At 46.6% G+C, this 20935-nt stretch overlaps 1 protein-coding gene across 5 annotated transcripts in view; it reads left to right on the top strand.

Annotated features, from left to right (window-relative positions):
- The window catches only part of CSNK1G1 (casein kinase 1 gamma 1), a 107941-nt gene that overhangs the window by 76619 nt on the left and 10387 nt on the right, over nucleotides 1–20935 (top strand). For 4 of the 5 annotated variants that reach the window (XM_030498353.1, XM_030498350.1, XM_030498352.1 and 1 more), the window contains exons 6-12: nucleotides 602–753; nucleotides 7245–7479; nucleotides 9556–9641; nucleotides 11730–11814; nucleotides 13940–14088; nucleotides 15632–15736; nucleotides 18961–19068. In XM_030498353.1, coding sequence (XP_030354213.1) covers nucleotides 602–753; nucleotides 7245–7479; nucleotides 9556–9641; nucleotides 11730–11814; nucleotides 13940–14088; nucleotides 15632–15736; nucleotides 18961–19068 — 920 coding nt within the window. Of the gene's footprint in view, nucleotides 1–601; nucleotides 754–7244; nucleotides 7480–9555; nucleotides 9642–11729; nucleotides 11815–13939; nucleotides 14089–15631; nucleotides 15737–18400; nucleotides 18475–18960; nucleotides 19069–20935 lie in introns of all 5 variants that reach the window. The other variant, XR_003993302.1, reaches the window with a different exon arrangement.

Here is a 20935-nt window from a genome sequence, read left to right as displayed (position 1 = left end):
TGCTTTGCACATATGCTTTAATGACTGTGATCGCTTATTTTTACATGGTGATGGGTCAAATTGTAAATCTTTGCTCTTTTTGAAAGGAAAACAACTTTTTTTCCTTTCTCATGAGTAAACTTTGCATAAGGTTGTGCTGAAAAATGACAGCTATGTATTATCTGGGTTGAAAAAGCAGCCCTTTTTTGGACATGCTTCATTTCGTGCAAGGAATATCATCTTCCTAACTGCTCAGACGAGTGCCAGCCCATGTTTGGGGTTGTGCTCTGCCTGGGGTTCAGTGCAACGTAGGGTACGCCATGTCTTGTTCTCTACGTCCAAGAGTTTAAGATGCCAAAGCTAGATGCTTTCATGTGGTCATGTTATTGCTTTGAAATCTATTTGTCTATTCAAAGGTGCAGATGAGCAAAGCCTGCACTGATTTGGACTTTGGTTCATCCACAGTGTGTGCTGAAACTTATTTGCTTGCTGGGTAACATCAAAGAGAAGGGACACTGGAGAGGTACAAAGGAAAGGCTTTGCCTGATGAAAGATATGCGCACAGGAGGAAGGGTTTAACATTGTCCCATTGACTGATTTAAATTCTTTCCTATTCTTCCAGCTGAAGGGCTTCCCCAGGTGTATTACTTCGGACCGTGTGGAAAGTACAACGCCATGGTACTAGAGCTGCTTGGTCCTAGCTTGGAAGATCTATTTGACCTCTGTGATAGGACGTTCACTTTGAAGACGGTATTAATGATAGCCATCCAGCTGGTGAGTAACAGTGGGCAGGGCTCTGCCCACAGCATCCACAACTCTGACTTGTGTTTATGTCAGTCCTGGGTTAGCTGAAGGATGGGGTTGGTGCAGTGCGAGCTTCAGGGTGACTGATGGTTGGAGAGAGACTCTCCTTCCATTGTAGAATCTCAGAATGGGACCTTAAAGCTCATCCAGTTCCAACCCCCTGCCACAGGCAGGGACACCTTCCACTAGAGCAGGTTGCTCCAAGCCCCTGTGTCCAACCTGGCCTTGAACACTGCCAGGGATGGGGCAGCCACAGCTTCTCTGGGCAACCTCTTCCAGTGTCTCACTGCCCTCATTGTGAAGAATTTCTTCCTTGTGTCCAACCTAAACCTACCCTCTTTCAGTTTAAAAATGTTGCCCCTTGTCCTGTCCCTACAGGCCTTGGTAAAAAGTCTCTCTCCATCTTATGAAAGAAAGCTTCTTAGGTTTGAGAAGAGCTCTTATGAAGGGAAGGTCAAATTATGCTTATGAGCAAGCTTGTTCCTTGCATAGCAGAACCAGTGAAGCTGGATTCCAATGGACTTGCATCCTGTATTCCCTACACACCCCTGCCCCAGTATCTACCCCAGCTCCCTCCCTCTGTTTGGACATCCCCAGAACATCTAATTTCTTGCCCACTCCCCAGGACACAGGGAGCACAGCACCCTCCCACAGTCCTACCAGTTCTACTGGTTTGGTGCTACCAGGCTGCTCACAGACAGAAACCTATCAGAGCGGTGGGAGCTGAGCAATCCTTAGCCAAAATACCAGCATTCAAGGTCTCTGCCTTGGCCAAATTTGGTCAAAATTGACCAACAGGTTAAAATCACAGGAAAATAATAGATCTATGGGCAGCATCACAGAGCCTCGAATTTACCTGAAAAGGGAAGGAACCAGGCTGAAAGCAGGAGCTTGGATTTGTGTGTACATTAAAAATGGACAGGCTGAAAAGCGAAGGTACTAAACGCGGTGAATGAACTTCCACAAGTCCTTAGGGCCAACAGTTATCATTTCCATTTGGCTTGCTGGTTTCTACCTGTGGTCTGCAGACACCCCAGAGGCACAGCGGAGGTGGGACTGTATATTCATATTAGCAGATCTGCGGATAGAAGTGCTAAAGGAAAGAGAAGATGGTGAGGGAGTGAGGAATACAATCCTTTCTAAATGAACTGAAGCTGTCCACAGCAGAATCTCAAATGGAAAATTGAGGTCTCAGATGCAGAAGTTTGAACAGAGCCTGCCTGGTAGTGGGTTCATGAGGTTGTCCTCTATGGCTGAGTTTTGTTGGGTTTGAGTGTTCCTTCATCAGTGGAAAACCAGTTTATAGTATTGTTTTTGACAAAGCCTTGGATATAGCTTGTATGGCCTTTTGGTTGTAAGATGTAGATGTATTCCCACGTGACTGCTGGGGAAATCAAGATTATCACAGCAGTGTCCCATCTGCCTTTTGCCAAGTCTGGGGCTGCAGATCAGCTCTGTACTTGGATGGTCTTCACTTCATCTGCTGATCCTGTGACCTCAGTCGGCCTGCCAACTCATGTAGACAGTGGTACCAGTTTGACAAACAGATGCTTAGGGTGGTGCAGGGGGACACCAAAAGCAGTCTCAAACAGAGGAGCTGATGTTCTCCAAAAGGAGCATGCAGTGCTGCTCCTCTTTCCATGGGGAGATGTTTTAGGACCTTCCCAATCTTCTCAGGATGACATGAATTATCAGCTTGGAGCATACGCATTTAAGGAGACAGATTTAGCATCTTCAGGTGTGCCCCATCTCCTCCCCTGGAGGTTTCCTGGGAGAAGGGCTCACCTGGCCCTTGGAGACAGGTTTTCTGACAGGCTGGCACTTACTGCTCAACCAAAAAGAAAACCCTTCATCCAGCCACAAGTCATTGGGGGGAAGTGTCTTGGATTTCTCTTAGTTCCTACGCTAAATCATTGCCATCACCGTGTTGCACTCCAGTGTGAGAGACACATCAGAGAAAGAAAGTTTGACTGTCAAATTCAGTGGGTTTGCCTCCGTAAAATATGTTCTGCTGTTGCTTTTGATTTACTTAAGCTGCTGTAATTCTAACCACAGGCGTGAGGAGATGTAAGACTTCACTGCCAGAATCCAGTGTGATATACAAGCAGTGTTTCTCTCCTCTGATCCTTGACATGCCTGTTAACAAGCCCGGTACGCAGGGAGACTTCCAAAAGCGTGAATGGCCCAGTACCACGCAGACAGCAGAGAGGAGCACCCTGCAGGGAGTGAGGGACAGCTCAGCACATTGCAGAACACTGCTGCTCTGGTTTAGTTCCCACCAAAATGTCATCAAATAAAGCAGTACTACTTGTCTGGGAGGCCCCTCTGCAGCATGGAGCTCAGGGAGCTCCCAAGAAAGGATCCCAGTGCTAGGAGTCACCTTGGTGCTGCCTCTCCTGCCTTGGGCTAGGTCCTCTCCGGAGGGGGGAGAAGGAAACATCTGCCATGGATGTCTTTGCACTTGTTGGAGCAGGAACGCTGGCAGCAACACTGGCATCACACCACAAGCTAGTGGGATGTTACGTGTCCACCCATTTGCCCCCTAGATCTTTCTCCCCTCATTTGCACATAATGATCCATATGTCTTTAGGAGCATCGAGTCCAGCCTCTGCTGTTTGTGTGCTTCCTTGCCATTGCCTGCTGCAGGCTCAGCTTGACAGCAGCCACCTGCTGCTTTCAGGGTCCCATTTAGCTGCCTTCTCCCCCCTCTCCCTCTTTAAGCCTGACCGAACATCTCTGACACATCTACATGTGTGCTGCGTGCTGAAACTAGGCAGGAATTTTGGATGCGGTGTGGTGGCACTTGGCCTCCCATTTTTTATGTACAGTGATCAATTTTTAACCAGAGGCATCCCTTAAAGATGTTTTTTAATACGCAAACATGCTTGGCTGGTCTTACTTAGCTTGGCAGGTAGCAGCATCTCAGGACTGGGGTAGATCCTCTAACTCTACAGATATTAGAAGAAAGAGAAGCCTTGTAGGAGAAACAAATACATCGTCATTGCTTTAAGGAAAATTGCTTGTGAGTATGGGAGAATTTAAACGTGGTTTTACATCAAAAAGACTACTGGCTGGGGGAGATAGAGACTGGACGATAATGAGTCTTCAAAGAGAACCTGGTTTGGAATCTTTTCAGTTGAAATGACACAGTAGGAAGGTCTGCCTCGGCAGGGGGATGAGCCACGCAGCCCCCAGGTTTGGCACTAGGCTTGCATGTTCTGGTGAGCTACATTGTGTCCAGAGCTGTGGCAGCAGCTTATCAAACAGCATGAGTTGAATCAGAAGCAGTCTTGGTCTAATGCACCATTTCATACCTCTCAGTGAGAACCTGCATTGAAGGAGTCATCTATTTTCCTTCCCTGGTGGAAGTTTTCCAGCTCTGTTACTGCTGTAACTTGAGGGTCTCCAATGCTTTACGTTGCTCTGCTAAGAGCATCAAACTGGAACTGCTTCCTTCATCCTTTGAGTGCAGCCAAATAGATCAAGCGGTTGTTCCTGAACAAAGCAAAGTTTGGCAATTAAAAATGTTCACTAACATCAGTTCCTAAAACCCATAAACTGGAAGTCATCAGTTTTGTCAGGAGTAACTGTTATTTTCACCCTTGCTTTAAGTGCTTGCTGTCAGGTCCACTGTGCCTGGCACTGGACAAATACTGGTGGCTGCGACCTGGGCTGAGTCGCAGTGAAAGGTTTTTTGACTGCAGACTATTAAATCATCTTGTGTAACAGACACCAAGGCAGGTTTTAAACAGGAGGAATTCTTCCTCTCTGCTGATATGACCTATATTCAAGCAGGTGATGGTGTAGAAGGGTTCAAATTTATCAGGAGGGTCTAGAGATGAGGTTGCCATCAAGATCAGATCCTTAAGAGATACCTTTTGGGAGAAGAGGGTGTATTACACTTGCTTCCTTGGCAGGAGAAAGGAAAATAAAAGCATGGTTGCTTTGGCATCTGGTTAAATGTCACAAACATCCTGTCATCTCCCACTGCAGCGCAGGGGTCCTGGTGTGTGCTGGGGGTGCTCTCCCCTCCTGGGGTTTCTCTGACATCTGACATGGAGATCTGTGGCTCCGAAGATGGACTCCGCCAGCCGTGGCCATGGAAATCCTGCTTTGATTTGCAAGCAGAGTCTCCCACCCACCCCTAGTGTTCTGTGCCCTATGATAAAATGCCCATGTCTGTTCTTATTAAAATAACAGAGCAGATGTTAATAGTGCTTCACAGTCACTGTTTTTCCAGTGTAAAAGCAGTTCCAACAGTTAGTCCCAGTTCCTTGCAGTGGTTTCTCTGTCCATAGAAGTAATGCACAGACATTAGAGCCTGTAGTTCAAACACAAAGGAGTGGGCATAGTGTCTGCAGCCATACATTTCTGGAGTGGGAACTCCACTTCTCCTCTCCTTCAGCTGTGCAGTGGGTTTGAGTCAGGCTGAGGGCAGTACAGCCTCCATCACAAGCAGCCACAAGCATGGTGAGTGTCTTGTCAGGGTAAGTAAAGCACGGACAGGAAACATCTTTCTGACCTGGAGAGCATCTTTCAGCCATCGTTGGCGATGCGCAGCTCCAGCAGCACATGCTGGAGCGTCCAGGCAGGTGGAAGTAAAGAAAAAGGAATATGAAAGACCCGACAGCATCTCTGTGCCTGTGGTGGAAGCGAAGTGGTTGTCTTGGCCAGTGCAATTTGCTGTGAGTTTTTAAGGAACAAATGTTTTTTTCAGGCTGTGTGATTGCTGTTGGCCATTTCAACAACTGAGCTTCTCTGGTAACAGGGACAAATTCAATGAGCCAGCCAGGCTGTGTTTGAAAGCTTGTTGGGTATGGAGAGGCCAAGAAATGCTTTGTTCCAGTTTTAAGGGTTGCATCTTAATTTAAATGGCCTCCCAACATACCTTTTTGTCTTCCAGCACTGCTGTGTCCTCTAGGTGATTCAAAGCGTGAAGAATGGCTGAAGTGCAGAGCATCTGCTGTGTTCTGCGTCGGCCTAGAATTGATTAGGAATAATGGCTGTTAGCCCTGAAACCCATTTTCTCAGCACAACGAAATAAATCACTACTTAGAGCAGAAGGGAGCAGCAACATGAGCTGTTACCTTCGTTGAAGAGCCTCTCAGCAAGTCCTGTTTTTTAAGAGCGATTCACCTGCAGTTTTCCCTGTCTGCTGCCCTCCCTGTACAGCAGGTTTTATTTTCTGAGGAGTGCTGCCCCCTCCTGCCTGTTACCTCTTTCCGAGTGGTGGAAATGCAGCAGGTTTTCCTTAGGAACAGGCTATCCCTGTGCAGGCGGTGCAGAGCTCCTGACAGCGCTGACCTGGTGCATAACCACTCAGGAACCAGTAACTCCACAGGGAGCTCCCTGGGGGTGACCCGCTGGTGGCTTTCACCTTAGATGCTCCACCACAGCGGTGCGGCAGTGACCTCTGTGGACTGACACTTGCTAGTGCAAAATGTGGAGTCTGAGAGCTCTGCAATGTTCTCCTCATGTTGCAAACCTGCAGACAGGGAGATTCAAATGGCCTTTCCAAAGAAGCATCTTGCTTAAAAAAGCCACCATGCCCTACAGCATGCAGAGCAGCTGCAGCCCGGGACAGCCACAAATGGGGATTCACATGGTTTCATTTAAAACCTAAAAAGGTAATAAATTAAATGAAATTGTGAGTTATTTCCAATTAGAATAACCTCTTAGGTTAGGAACTCAAAGGAGAGCTGCTTGGCGACCTGTTCAGACTTACCTGCAATATGTTTAGTTTCAAAAGCAATATTAATGATGAGCATCTGCATGAGGAGTGTTGTTAGAGGGGAAATGACCCTCCATCAGCTTGGAAGTGGGATTCCTGCCCTTCTCCCTTCCTTTCTCAGACAGACTGCCAGAACAAAGTGAGTCAAAAGCTGGAAAATATTCCAGCTATTCCTATTTGACAACCCATGAGGTTGTGATTTTTAGTCAGCGTTGAGGATCGTAAGGCTTCCACCTGCCCCAAAATCCCCCTCCATGAAGAATCTGGCGTGTCTTAAGACAACATATGGGTCGAGGGAGGAAGGTGGTAAGACACAGAGAAACAAGGGAAGGCCGTGGGCAAGGGAAGAGCTCTTGGTAACCAGTTTAGTACATTTAAAATCAGTACAAAAATGCTGCTGCATGTCCCTATGGCATCATTCCAAATGCTGTGTCCCAGTGGTACCGTTTCAAAAACAGCCTTTCTGTTTTCCTACAGACATTTCTGTAGGATTCAAGTCAGGGCGCACCGTACAGTAGCCACAGAAAGGAGAGGGTGACAAAATCCTCTTTTGACTCCATCAGAGGAGCTCCATCCAGTTCCAATCGTAACTGCTGCCATGATTCTCTCCATCTGTGGTTGTGTTTCTGAGCTGAGGGTCAGTGACGGTATCAAAATCTCACAGCCCCGTTAGCCAGGAGATCATGGAGGCTGCTCTGCTTGCAGATAACTTGTGCTCCTCGCTTTGCAGATATCTCGCATGGAGTACGTGCATTCGAAGAACCTCATCTACCGAGATGTCAAGCCCGAAAACTTCCTTATCGGCCGGCAAGGCAACAAGAAAGAGCATGTCATTCACATCATAGACTTTGGATTGGCAAAGGAGTACATTGACCCGGAAACCAAAAAACACATACCTTACAGGGAACACAAGAGCTTAACTGGAACAGCCAGATACATGTCCATCAACACTCATCTTGGCAAAGGTGTGTGTGGTTGGTGGGAGCTTGCCGTGACCTCCGGTGATAGCTTGGCTTATTGTAGCTTATATTCCTCCCCTTCGAGCTGTTTGTAAACCTCTGGATGCCTGTAAGGCATTTTCTTTTCCCCTTTTGAGGTATTGAGACAGCTGAAATGTTGGAAGCCTCATAATTATAGTTTTTATTAGGAACTAAATAACTGGGAGCAACCCAGCACTGATAAAAGGCAAGTACGCGGGTAGTAACTGCTGCACTAAATGATGACCAAATAGATTTTTATAGCACAGATTTTTATAGCAACTATTTTTATAGCTCTGTGCTGAGCTATAGAGCAACAAAATAACCAGGACCTTCAGTTACAGGTGTTGGAGTTGGATGTTCCTTGACCTAATAATTGGTTGGAGAAAATTACTGATTTAACTCATTTTAAACCTGGCTTTCATTTGCTCTCCTCACTGCCTTCTCTCATACCAGAAAATTACATATATGTGGCTGAAAGGCAAAAGACTTTAATAGATGTTTATATTCACTTAAACCCATAAGAGCAGTAAAATAATGGAATATTCGAGTAGCCTCCCAGCTATGTGATGAAGGCATCACTCGCATCTTGTGGAGAGTTCGGTCTCTTTGGGTGTAAGGAGGGATAAGTCCAACTTCTAATCTTGAAAACCCTGGTGAAGGGTCAGGAAGGGATGGAGGAATGAGCAGCCGCAGTGGGAGCGGGCTCGGATGGAAGGCGGATGTGGAAGGAAGATGTGTTTGTGTCCCAAGTACACCACATGCCTTCTGTAGGACCCATTTCCCTGCAGGTGTTGCAGCTCAGGCCATGGCTGGTGCGGGGAGGGGTCAGTCTGGGAGGGAAGGCTGGCTGCTGGCTGCCGGCACGTGCAGGGCTGTGTCTGCCCAGAGCAGCTCCATGGGATGGATGATTTACCGGTGAGGCCCAGGTGGAGTCAGTCCCTTCACATTCCAGAACAAAGGAGTCTTACTGCCATTTTCCTGAAAGATGAGTGCGCTCAACCACCTTCCTGAGCAGTTCATCTGCATCACTGCACTGAATTACCCAGGACATTCTCTTTGGTTTTATTCCCTTTTTACAGCTATATCAGGGTAACCTGCAGGAGCTGTCATCTCAATTCCTTCTGCTCAGTCTTCTCACCCCCACCATATTCTGAGGGTTAAATTTGCCGCTGTTGGAGAGCCATGCTGTGCCAAGCGCGGCCACCTTCTCCTCTTGCAGATGATGCAGCAGCAGGGACAGCTCACACAGTTTGTCGTGACGTGTGGGCTGGATCTGCCCCAGCTTGTGGCCATAGAGCATGTTATTTATTTGCAGGTGGAGATTCAGAGGAGAGGAGGTTGCATCAAATCAGTCTGCAAGCTCAGTGGACCCCAGTCTGCATGATGCCACCCAGCACAGCAGCAGTCCCATGCTGTTGCACTCCGCATTTGTTGTTCTGCCTTATATCCTCCCATGGGGTTTTTATACATTTTTGTTAGATAATTTTAAGAATGCTTTTTTCCTTTGGCTTGAGGCCTCTTTTTTCCCCCCTCATTTATAATCATAACATCTGCATGGCAACAGCAGCGTTTCACATGGAAAAGCAGTGCTAAAGGAGCTATTTTTGATCTGCTCTGCTGTGATAAGCTGCAGAAGTGATTGAGAAGGGGTTGGCACAACAACATGGTAGTTCCCTGCAGCTCGTTGCAAGCGTCCCCTGCCTGTTCCTATGTCATTCAGAGGAAATAACATCGTCCAGCACTACATCGCAGGTGCACCCTCAGCACTGGCAGTCCAGAGAACTGGAGAACTGCTTTATTCCTCTTTATTCCTCTCCGCCTAATGCTGGGCAGTGTGTCTTACAGCTCCCATGTTATCTTATGCCTTCTAGCTGATCTTTTCTTTATGTATTTTATGCGGTTTTGTAACAGCTTCTAGATGGTTTTGCATGAGATCTGAGCTACAGGCAGCAAGCGAACTTCCCTGTGATAACTTTATCTTGGAAATAGGTGTAACTACTGATCAGGTCTCAGACCCATTTCTGCAGCTGCAGCAATAATTTGTCATCTCTTCTGTTTTAGAGCAAAGTCGTCGAGATGACTTGGAAGCCCTTGGCCATATGTTCATGTATTTCCTCCGAGGCAGTCTGCCCTGGCAAGGATTGAAGGTAGGTTTGAGCTTTAGGTTGTGCCCTTTGAAACTTAGTCTGGTTTCTGCCCAGAGGAGAACCTGGTGAGGAAACATTTCCAACAGCCATCCAGAGGCACCGTCCTCTCCTTTGTGTCCTTGAAGCCTAAGAACAACGTGTTAGCTTTACCTACAGGAAAGATTTTAAGACAGAAACATGTAACCTGTCACTTCAAGTTGCCAGTAGCTAAATGGGTACAGATCTGTAGAGAGGATTGAGCAAAGGCAGATGAGCGGCTGGAACTGGGACAGCAGTGAGAGAGCTGTTGCTGGAGCATGGAGCTGCCCCGAGCTGGAGTGTGACTGGGACACAGTGGTTGTTTATGGAATCCTGGCTACAGCACACAATCCCCCAGCTGCAGCTGTGAAATGTGGTTATAACAGGAGCAGTTTGATGGGTTTAGATGTGCAGATGGACTTCAGCTTGAAAAACTGGTTTTCTGGCAGAAGTATTGAGCTTGGCTTCCTTCCAGAGTCACTGGACATTCAATGCTTAGAAGTTTATGAAATGTCATGTACAATGTGGAGGGCTGTAAGCAATTGAGTTACAGCAACTGCAGCTAACATCCGTCAGCTGAATTAACTAGTAGTAAGTCATTTGCTGGCTATGAAGCTGTTGGTAGCTGCACCTTCACTTCTCCATCACTTTCCTAATGATTAAGCTACTGTGTTCAACTTTGTAATTGCAGTGAGTGAAGGGGTCGAACTCGATCAGGTTAGGAGCAGGTTTATTAATGAAGACAATAACTCCTGTTAGTACTGCTAGAAAAAGGAGACAAGCTTTTGGGCTCACAAGCTGCTCAGCAGAGTGCTGCTGTGGTCAGTGGCAGTGGCTTGTGTGATAAACCTTGTTAAGCTGTTTTGTCACCATCTGTCAGAGTTAGTGTCAGCTTAGTCTTATTGACACGTGCCAGAAATGTTGGTGACAACTCATAAAAGCAAAAAAAGGGCTTTTCAGGCATGAAAGTGATTGTGAAAGAAATCAGAACCTCTCTGACTTTAACTTCACACCTCTATAAGTGCGTTATTCTATTACATATTTTGTTTCTGGCTTAGTTGAGCTCATCTGCTTTAAATTAATCCTGTTAATTATTCTTAAAATAATTCCAGGTTTAGACAAGGTTCTACAAAATTTCCTCAGTTCAATGCTGAACTTGATAAGAATTAGTTGACCTCTTCTTGAAGTCCTTGCTCCAGAACAAACGCAGACTCTTCATCTTGATCTAAAATACGGCATGTTCACTCTTCTAGGCTTCCTCAGCTTACACTTTTGGTGTATACTGTCAGCACTAAGGTCTTGAGAGAACATCTTACAATGCTAATGATGCTGCTGCCAGGTCTAATTGTTGTGTTTTGAAATGGAGGCAATAAACCCCTTTCTTAGGTGCGAACAGGAGCAGAGTTCTCTGCTTCAGGGGGGATTTAGGTGGGAAATCTAGCTGAAGATTGTTTCATTTTCTTGGTGACCAGATGTTTAGTCAGTGCTGCCTCAGTGATAGACAGGTTGGGGGTGAAAGGAGAGGAACTGTGGGAGAGATGGGATTTGGGAGAAGCGTGACTGATTTAAATTAGTTATCTGTGTGGTTGCATTCTGTTATACACAGGAAGACCCAAATTGCTGATGCAATTTATCTACTTTTATAGTTGTTTCTGAGGACATCTTGGTTGCTGATGGCTCTAAGCCCAGGACAGGATCTGCAACCATAGTGTATGCATCTTTGTTTTCTTGTCCCATGCAAGCTTCTCTATACAGTCTTCAGGGCTGGGATGGTAAGAAATTAGCCTTGTAAGACACTAACAAGTGTCCTTCCTTTCAAGTACTGAAGATGTTTTGAACGTGTCCTTGGATATTCTTTGCCGACACCATGTAAAACACGTAGTGAGAATTACAAGAGGGTGAGATAATATTCCTGCTAGTGTAGTCTAGGGTGCAGCTCAGTTACAAGTAACATCTTCTGATACCACCCAGCATTGGTATTAAATGCCTTGTTTTTCTTCCCATACAGCATGTCGTTTATCACATGGTTGAACTCTTTCTCCACAACTGTTTTGTCTTTGTGCGCTACAGGCTGACACCTTAAAAGAGAGGTATCAGAAGATTGGGGACACAAAGAGAAACACTCCAGTTGAAGTTCTCTGTGAGAACTTTCCAGGTAAAGCCCTGATGGAAACATTTGAGTGCAGTAGGAGCTGGACATATGTTAAATATGGTGGTTCTGAGCTCCTCTGGCAAAAAGTATTTGATGTGTAGCCATTATATTGTTCCTCAAGCTGGCAAACAACTGGAGCTGCTGCTATAAATTCATGGAGCCTGAGGGCTTGTGGCTGTGGCTTAAAATGAGCATAACTCTTCTCACCAAGGAGGCTGGACAATGCTCAAGAGCCTCATGTTCCTACTTTGCTTATCGGCTTCTTTCCAAAAGGGAGCCTCATTATTTTCCCTCTCCCAAGTGCCTATGTTGGATCTACTGAGTTAATTTATTCCAGACTGAAGGTTTTACAGGTGTTAGAACTGCAGGTGGCCAGCTTGGAAGATGGGATGATGTGTCTGTCCTTGAATTCCACCTTCTGACAACAGTCTTCAGGAGAGTGTTACTAAAGATGTTCTAGCCAAGCCCAACACCTTTTCTCCAGTTAAACAAAAGCTCACCTCGGAGCTAGGAGAGCAGAGTACAAAGTCGAAGCCCTCACCAGGTACCCTGTGGCCTTCACAGAGTGAGGGGTTTTGGTGTTTTTGAAATCCTGAGCACCCAGGTCCCCACAATGAGTCCCATTCCCATTTCGTGACATTACTCTTTCCCAGCACGAGAAGCAGCAAGCCTGGAAGGGGATTGTTGTTTGCTCAAGTCATGCTAATTCCCCAGATGTATTTACATCCCAAATCCACCTGGTTTTGAGCAGAACAGCTTCATGTTGGCTGTTCTCATCTTTTTCCCTGATACTGCTTTCTTAGAGCTCAGTCACACCTGCAGGTCTGGGCTGAAGGGAGATGGGAACTTATTTCTATTCCTTGCTTGCCTGAAACCTCTTGGTCTCCACCTTTCAGAGATATTGGAGGAAGAAGGGATTACCTTTCTCCTCCTCCTTTTTTCCATCTTTTAGCTCCATGCAACATGCAGGCTGCAAGTCTCAGGCAGAGTTAAGTATTGATGAGCAATGCTGCTCTTAGTTGTTAGCTAAAGGCAAAACCCATGCTGGTGTATCAGCCGTACTGCAGTGTACAGACTCGTGCCTCGTACCGAGCACTGCTCAAACATCCTACCTTGGCTTAGGGAGAGCTGGGAAGGGACAGGACATGAATTACGAGGGCTCGGTTCTCTGTGCATGCAAAGTACAACCCAGATGCAAGAAATCCATTAATTAGCTTAACACCAAACACTGTTCTGTATGCACCAGGTAAATTAATGTTGCAGCCTCCCCTTCAAAGTCTTGTTTCGAATATTCAAGGCTCTGGCTGATGTAATGACATTGGGCAGCACAGAGCTCTGGGCAGCCAGACTCTGGCTGTTGCTGGAGCTCAGAGGGGCCACAGGGTGCCCACCAACATCTCCTGCTTTCCTTCCCAGAGGAAATTGCTGTGGCTATTTTAGATGTCTGTGTGGGCAAACATACACGTGAGCATCCTGTTGGCAGGTTCAGTGAGTTGGCATCCATTGTGTTTTAGCCTTTGTTTTTACATGAATATATAGACTAAAACTTGTTGTGGAGCTCAGATTTGAGGTGGAGCAGCAGCTCTCTGGAGCTTAGGCGGGACTTCCACCTTTGCTTGAGAAGTGTTTGGATTGATTTTACTGTTACTAAACCCCACTATTTTTAAGGGAAAAGCCAGAGGTAGCGCTGACAGCCCAGACAATTCTCTCACAGTGTGATGCTCGTTGCTAAAATACAGACCTTGGTTTCTAACAACTCGTTCAGAAGATTCAGAATAAAAGCAGATTATTACTAGACTTCGGGCAAGGCGAGAGGGCTCTGGAAAGCTGACTGAGGTTCATCCAGCAATAAAAGATTGTTGAGTAGGTCACTGATGGTGAAGCCTTGTGGGATATCTTCAGCTTCTGTTGATCCACATGGCTCAGCTGAACCTAGCAGAGCCAGGACAACTCATGTCACTGGTGATGTGGCCCTCAGCCCAGCTTTAAGCCTAGTACCATGGGAAAGCCTCGTTGGAGTTAATCAACACATAGTTCCAGTGTGTGTGTTGGCTTTGAGAGGCTTGTGAGTGATGGAGCTCACGTGTGAGCAGGACTGACGCTGCTGCTTTCTCCCCTTTTCCAACAGAGGAGATGGCCACGTACCTCCGCTACGTGCGGCGGTTGGACTTCTTTGAGAGACCAGACTACGATTATTTACGAACCATCTTCACAGAGCTGTTTGAAAAGAAAGGCTACACCTTTGACTACGCCTATGACTGGGTTGGCAGGCCAATTGTAAGTTGTCTGTGCAAAATGCAGTGCCTGGCCTTCCAGGTGCTCTTTCCCCACCACCTGGCTCTTTGTTCCTGATAATCCAAATTAATACCAGTGAATTTAGGATTAAATCTTTCACTCTGTTCTTTAGCTAACATGGGCTCAACATAGTGAGATGTCCTGGTAAGGTGTTCAGGGGGTTCTTGCAGTGCCTTGAAGTTTCCCTGAGGGGCACAAGGCCCCTTCCCACCTTTTTGGACTTGCCCTGGTGGGAATTCAAACGTAATTTTCCTACCTGTGGCAATGAGCATGACTAGATTTAATTTCCTGTAGTCTAGCACAGGATTTGAAACCAATATCTAAAGATATCCATCTTGAAGCAGGAGAGTATGCTTGCTACTTCAGCACTGAATGGTAGAAGACCTCTAAAATGGTCAAGTTCTCACTAAGACGTACAGAGATCTGGACAGGGCTGTGACAGATGCTCGGTGAATAGTAACAGCAAACCAGTTCTAAGCTCAAAAGATCTCGGGCCTTACCCTACTCTGGAGGCTGTACCAGGTCTTTATAGTGCATTGATAGGAAATGTGGGAGTAACCAAGCTCCATTTAGCAGTTCCATGACACTAGATGGACTGTAGTCATGATCTTGTTGTGTCACTTCTATTGTCAAAAGCCATTTACACTCAAGAAAACCTTGGCCAAAAGATGTGTCATGGGAAGATCTGTTGGAAGAGTCCAAAGCTCTTCTGCTGGCTGCCTGTCGCTTGTGTTCTGTGTCATTCTGTTGGTGGCCTTCTTGCTAATGGCCAGTCACCATACACTGGCAAAGGCACCCGTCAATGAATTGCCATTGGTGCCAGATCAAATGCCTTCAGTCCTAAACTGGGCAGCATTGCCTGTGATTTACCATCCCAACTATATTTAGCATTACCCGTGTCTACTGCACCCACAACAGTTCATTTTCCTAAGACATCATTCCCTTTGTGAATCATGATTTTTCACCTCATTTTTGTTTAATTACAAAGGCAATTGATAAAAAGCACCTTGTAAACCAAGCACACTGTTGCTGACAACTGCAGTGGTTGCCATGGAGATTCTGGTGTTGTGAGCAGGGATTATGACTTTGGGGAGAACAGAGCAGATGAAGCTTTTATTTTAACATGTCCTGTTTCTAGGCAGACGTGATTTTTAGAAGTGGCAAGACGATGAGATGAGGAAAACAAGTCAGTATTTTCAGTCGTAATAACCTATGTGAGCCACATCACAGGATCTGACACCAATACACGGGCTGAACTATATCTTTTTTTATTCATTTTTACACAAGAAATCTGGTGCTGGCGTCCAGTGTCAAGTCACGTGTCCACCAAATCACAGGGATTTTATAGCCCTGGCTTTAAATTTCCTTCGTTACTGTCAGCACCTCTGGAAAGTATTTTGATGTTTTCCTGCTTCTACCCGATGGGAGCCAGCCTTACAAGTTAGGTTTGCACATGCAGGTGTTCAGAGAGAGTGAGCAGCATTTTCAGCATTGGCTTCACCCTAACAAACACCTTCTTTTCCAGCCTACTCCAGTGGGATCTGTTCATGTAGATTCTGGGACATCTGCAATAACAAGAGACAGCCACATCCACAGGGATCGGCCATCACAACAGGCCCTTCGCAATCAGGTGCGTTGCTCACAACTGCTCAGCGCCACCTTGTTTGGCACCTCTGACTTCCTCTTGGACCAGAGCAGCAGGAATCGTGTGCCATTAGAGGTGGATGGGGCTGACTCTCACCTTGGTCATGGCACACATAATTTCTGCTTCTAAGAGACTGTGATTTGAGCAGAATGTTGTTAAAGCAACAGGTTGCCAAATTACTCCATTGGCCGGTGGAATTCCTCAGGATCATGAACTAAGTGGAGTACAATTTGGAATGGGTCATTTTTCTGTAGTTTGTGGGTAAGCTGTGTAAGTCAACTGTCCAGTCTGGTCAGAGTACCTCAACTTCCTGGCCACAACATTCTTTTGGGAGCTTTTACTCACAGCATGTGGACAGTTGTGGTGATGGCAGCCTGCCCCAGGTGCCCTCTTCCCATGGACCATGCGATAAGGATGTGCATGTCCCCTGTACTCGCAGTGTATCCTTCTCAGGGTGTTCAGCTCACGGTGTGTTGCAGAGCATACAGGACTGCCAGGGTAGGGCCCCCTGGGGAGGCTGGGCACCACAGTCCGGATCCACTGCCAGGTTTTGAATATGAATTTCCCCATTTTTCCTTTCTAGTTGTAATATTTTGTTGGTGTTGAGAGTTTGGATTTTCTGTATTAACAGAACTGAGCAGAAGTTCAGTAGATCTCCAACTGCCGGCTCCTAGCTAGAGCTGTTGGTGCTCTTACTTCTCAGTGAGTGGTTCTGGGCTCGCTCTGCTCCTCTAACCGCTGTGTGCTGTTCTAGCTCCTTGTCTGCCATTTCTGCTCCCACTCAGCTCACACAAGCTGGGGTTTGTGAGTGCAGAACTGAGTGTGAGATGTAATAACCTGCCTGGGCTCAGCTTCCCTTGTTCCATGCAGCTGGACTGTGATGGTAGAGCAGCTAACGTAGACTAGACTTCATCTCAGGCTATCAGCTACAATCAGGATGAACACCCCTCTTTAGAAGTGTTGCTTGTAGGAAGCTGGGTTGTTTGAAGCCCATGTGCTGTACTGTATTTATGCATGCTGATTAGTGTGAACTGGTTTGGGAATACAAGTAAAATAATCTGCTTTAATATATTGCCTGATTAATGCATTAACACACATACACACACCCTTTTTTGGGTGCCAGTCTCTAGTTGTCTGCTTTGACCACAGACCTTCATATGAGGCATCTTGTTTCATTTAATGGACAATGACGCCTGGCTTCATTTTCAAGCAGGTTATTTCACAAATCTAGTATGTCACCCAAAGAAATCTGTTCTAGTCCCAAAATGCTATGCAGGCAGCTTCAATCCATGTTCTTCCGAGCCTCACAGATAGCCATGGCAGCTGTCGGGAAGGGCAAAAGCTGTATTGCAGCTTTTGTTGTTTTTCTTACCTAAATATGACTTAGGATGCTGAATTATTTAATATCCAAACAGGCAGGGGAAATCAGTTTCTTCTCACCAAAACACAAACAACTCTCTTCCAAAGGATGTTTCTTTTAAGTACCGAGCAAATGATTTCTCTAAAGGAACAAGTAGAAAAACTAAACATCTCGAGCAGTGAGTTGAGGACATGGGTTTGGGTCAAGTGACTGATCTCCAGATTTAATGGCCTTAGTTTTGTTCCCAGGTATAATAACTGCTGATTCTCTTTCATAATATTTGGTTCCCAGTAAAGATGCTAATGAAAAAGTGTTCTCCTTTCTGTAGTCTTTTCCTCTAGGAAGTGAAGATAATTAACTATGAAAGATGGGTGCCAGAGACAGACTTTTCATCAGGGACTGTAGAGACAGGACAAGGGGTGATGGGTTAAAACTTAAACAGGGGAAGTTCAGGTTAGATATAAGGAAGAAGTTCTTCCCTGTGAGGGTGCTGAGGCGCTGGCGCAGGGTGCCCAGAGAAGCTGTGGCTGCCCCATCCCTGGCAGTGTTCAAGGCCAGGTTGGATGGGGCTTGGGCGACATGGTCTAGCGTGAGATGTCCCTGCCCGTGGCAGCGGGTTGGAACACTTTCCTTTTCCTTTCTTTTCTTTCTTTCTTTTCTCTTTTCACAGTGGCATTGCTCACCCATGAAGGCAGGGAGTAACACAGAGCAGTGCTGAGCAATGGCAGGGCCTGTGCACCTCTCCTTGGTTAGCTACTCAGCTTTACCGCTGATAACCTGATATTTATTCACTTGAGCCTCTTGCTTTCTGGCCAGGTCCATGGTGTCCCCCAGGCCCATGTGCTCTGGGGACTCCACTGCTTTGCCCTCTCTTGTTCAAGTTGATGCTTCAGCTTTGAAACATTTGCTTAAATGCTCAAATTTTTATACAGTGTCCAGGGAGACACCTTTTAAATGTCCGATTGGTCACTTCAGGCTTGAGTAGGTTCTCTGCTGTTGGCTTGTGGCCCACACAGATCTACCTGTCTGTCCTGCACTTCCCAGTCTTGGGAACTATTCCTCCAGCTGGTTGGTGGGGTTCAGTTGCACTGAGATCCTCCTGGTCGTAGGTGAACTCTGGATATGTTGTCATCAAAGCTGGGAGACCTGTAAGGAGCTTCACGTGCAAGTGCAAAGTGGTTCCTCTAATAAAACAGATATAATTCTAATAATTTAGTTACCTAAAACTTGTCTCTATTGGGGGTAAAGAAGAAACTATTTGCAAAAGTTTCTTATCTACTTTTCTGCAGAAAACTAAAAAGCCCCCAACCCTCCCTCCAGTCATGCCGGTGTGGCAGATGTTTCCTTCTGCAGTGGACAGGTGAATCAGTGTGTGAACCTGGCTTTTGGTGAAATAAAACATGGCTTTGTTTTATGTTGTAAATTTGAGTTTAAAAATACATATTTAGGGAGGTGGAGCCTGTGTATCCGATCTTGCTGCCGTGCTACGTGCTCTGGGGTGTGTGACCTGACAGATACAGTTAAACATATTGTCAGTGTGTTTATTTCTATGCTGAAACCCATGGAAATGAAGCCATGTAAAGAAATAACTTTCTGACTAGATCTGAGCTCACTCTTCATTTAGCAGCTAGAGGAGAAGAAATCCATTCCTGCAGTGGATTACTGCAGGCGCTGGTGAAGTCAAGTATGAGATGTACTTGGTAAAGAGAAGTTTTAGCCCAACTAAAATTTTAAATGCCTTGCTTTTTGCAAAGAAACTAACTCACTAACACACATCCTTTGATTTCTTCCCCTCGTTCACCTTTTGCCCTCTCTTGTGTCTCTCTCGTGCTTCTGAACGCGTGAGCAGGCATCATCGGATCGCCGAGGGGAGTGGGAGATCCAGCCAAGCCGGCAGACCAATACCTCGTACCTGACATCTCATTTGGCTGCAGATCGGCATGGAGGATCAGTACAGGTACCTCTGCCTCTTGCTGTGAGAATGGTGTTAAATCCCCTGAATTTGCCTCAAACTGCAGTAACATCATGGTCAGAAGAGTGATTTCCCAAGCTGGTGGTCCTGTCTGGTACACAACGCTCAAAAGCCAAGTTCTGTGGGACCCAAGCTGCGATGGCCAACATTGTTGCTGTTACCATTTCAGCAAAGCTTTTCCTCTGAGAGCTAGTTTGAACTCAGCTTTGCCAAAATGAGCACAGAAAGGACTGAATGTTGGCAGGTCTGGTCTAGAGCACCTCCCATACAAGACACGCTGAGAACATTGGGGCTCTTCAGCCTGGACAAGAGAAGCTGTGTGGAGACCTCAGAGCAGCTTCCAGTGTCTGAAGGGGGCTACAAGGATGCTGGAGAGGGACCTTCATCAGGGACTGGAGTGATAGGACAAGGGGTGATGGGTTCAAACTTGGAACAGGAGAAGTTCAGGTTAGATATAAGGAAGAAGTTCTTTACTGTGAGGGTGGTGAGGCACTGGAACAGATTGCCCAAAGAAGTGGTAAATGCTCCATCCCTGGCAGTGTTCAAGGCCAGGTTGGACACAGGGGCTTGGAGCAACCTGCTCTAGTGGAAGATGTCCCTGCCCGTGGCAGGGGGTTGGAGCTGGATGATCACAGACTCATAGAATCATATAATAGTTAGGGTTGGAAAGGACCTTAAGATCACCTAGTTCCAATCCCCTGCCATGGGCAGGGACACCTCGCACTAAACCGTGTCACCCATGACTCCATCCAGCCTGGCCTTGAACACTCCCAGGGATGGAGCACTCACAACTTCCTTGGGCAACCCATTCCAGTGCTTCACCACCCTCACTGTAAAGAACTTTTTCCTTATATCTAACCTAAACTTCCCATTTCAGTTTGAAGCCATTACCCTTTGTGTTATCACTACAGTCCCTAATGAAGAGTCCCTCCCCAGCATCCTTGTAGGCCCCCTTCAGACACTGGAAGCTGCTCTGAGGTCTCCACACAGCTTCTCTTCTCCAGGCTGAACAGCCCCAACTTTCTCAGCCTGTCTATATGGGAGGTGCTCCAGCCCCTGGTCATCCTCGTGGCCTCCTCTGGACTCGCTCCAACAGCTCCATGTCCTTTTTATGTTGAGGACACCAGAACTGTACTCAGTACTCCAAGTGAGGTCTCACTAGAGCAGAGTAGAGGGGCAGGATCCCCTCCTTTGACCTGCTGGTCACGCTTCTTTTGGTGCAGCCCGGGAGACGGTTGGCTTGCTGGGCTTTGAGCGTACGCTGCCGGCTCAGGTTAAGTTTCTCATCAACCAACACCCTTCTCCAATCCAAGCCATTTTGTGATTCTGTGATGTGATTCTATATGGCACGCCTCTATCCCCATCTTGGGGATGCTCTGAGGTAGTAAGAAGCAGCTGAAATGGGGTTTGTTGCATATAAATCCCTTTAATGTTAGGTAAATAGTTGAGCTGTTCCATTTCAGGCTTGATAGGTGATGTTCTAGTTGAATTCCTGATGCTTCATGGCAATGTAGGGGTGTCAGGCTGCAGAAATGCACTGGGACTGGAGGGGAGTCAGGCTGCACTGCCGCTGCACTCGCAAGTGTGGTGACCCTGTTCTCTTGCTCCCCAGCACGTTCGCATGTTAGTTTTGGATCCAGTGGCAGACCGGCAGAGGTGTAAAGTAATGGTTGCTGCAAGTTGGAGCTCTGGATGGCTGCTGGGGAAGGTGGATGAGCAGAGGATGCACGACAGTGCCAGACAGCATTAAAGATTGGCACTAGGGCTAAGACTGCTCTGTTTATGAAACCATGCCTGCCTCTGATTGTCACTCAGGCGTACCAAGGGAGTTTCTTGCACTACTGCCAGAGTA

The sequence above is a fragment of the Strigops habroptila genome, chromosome 9 (genome assembly GCF_004027225.2).
Source record: "Strigops habroptila isolate Jane chromosome 9, bStrHab1.2.pri, whole genome shotgun sequence".
In the NCBI taxonomy this organism is placed as follows: Eukaryota; Metazoa; Chordata; class Aves; order Psittaciformes; family Psittacidae; genus Strigops; species Strigops habroptila.
This window is presented reverse-complemented; position numbering and strand designations above follow the sequence as displayed.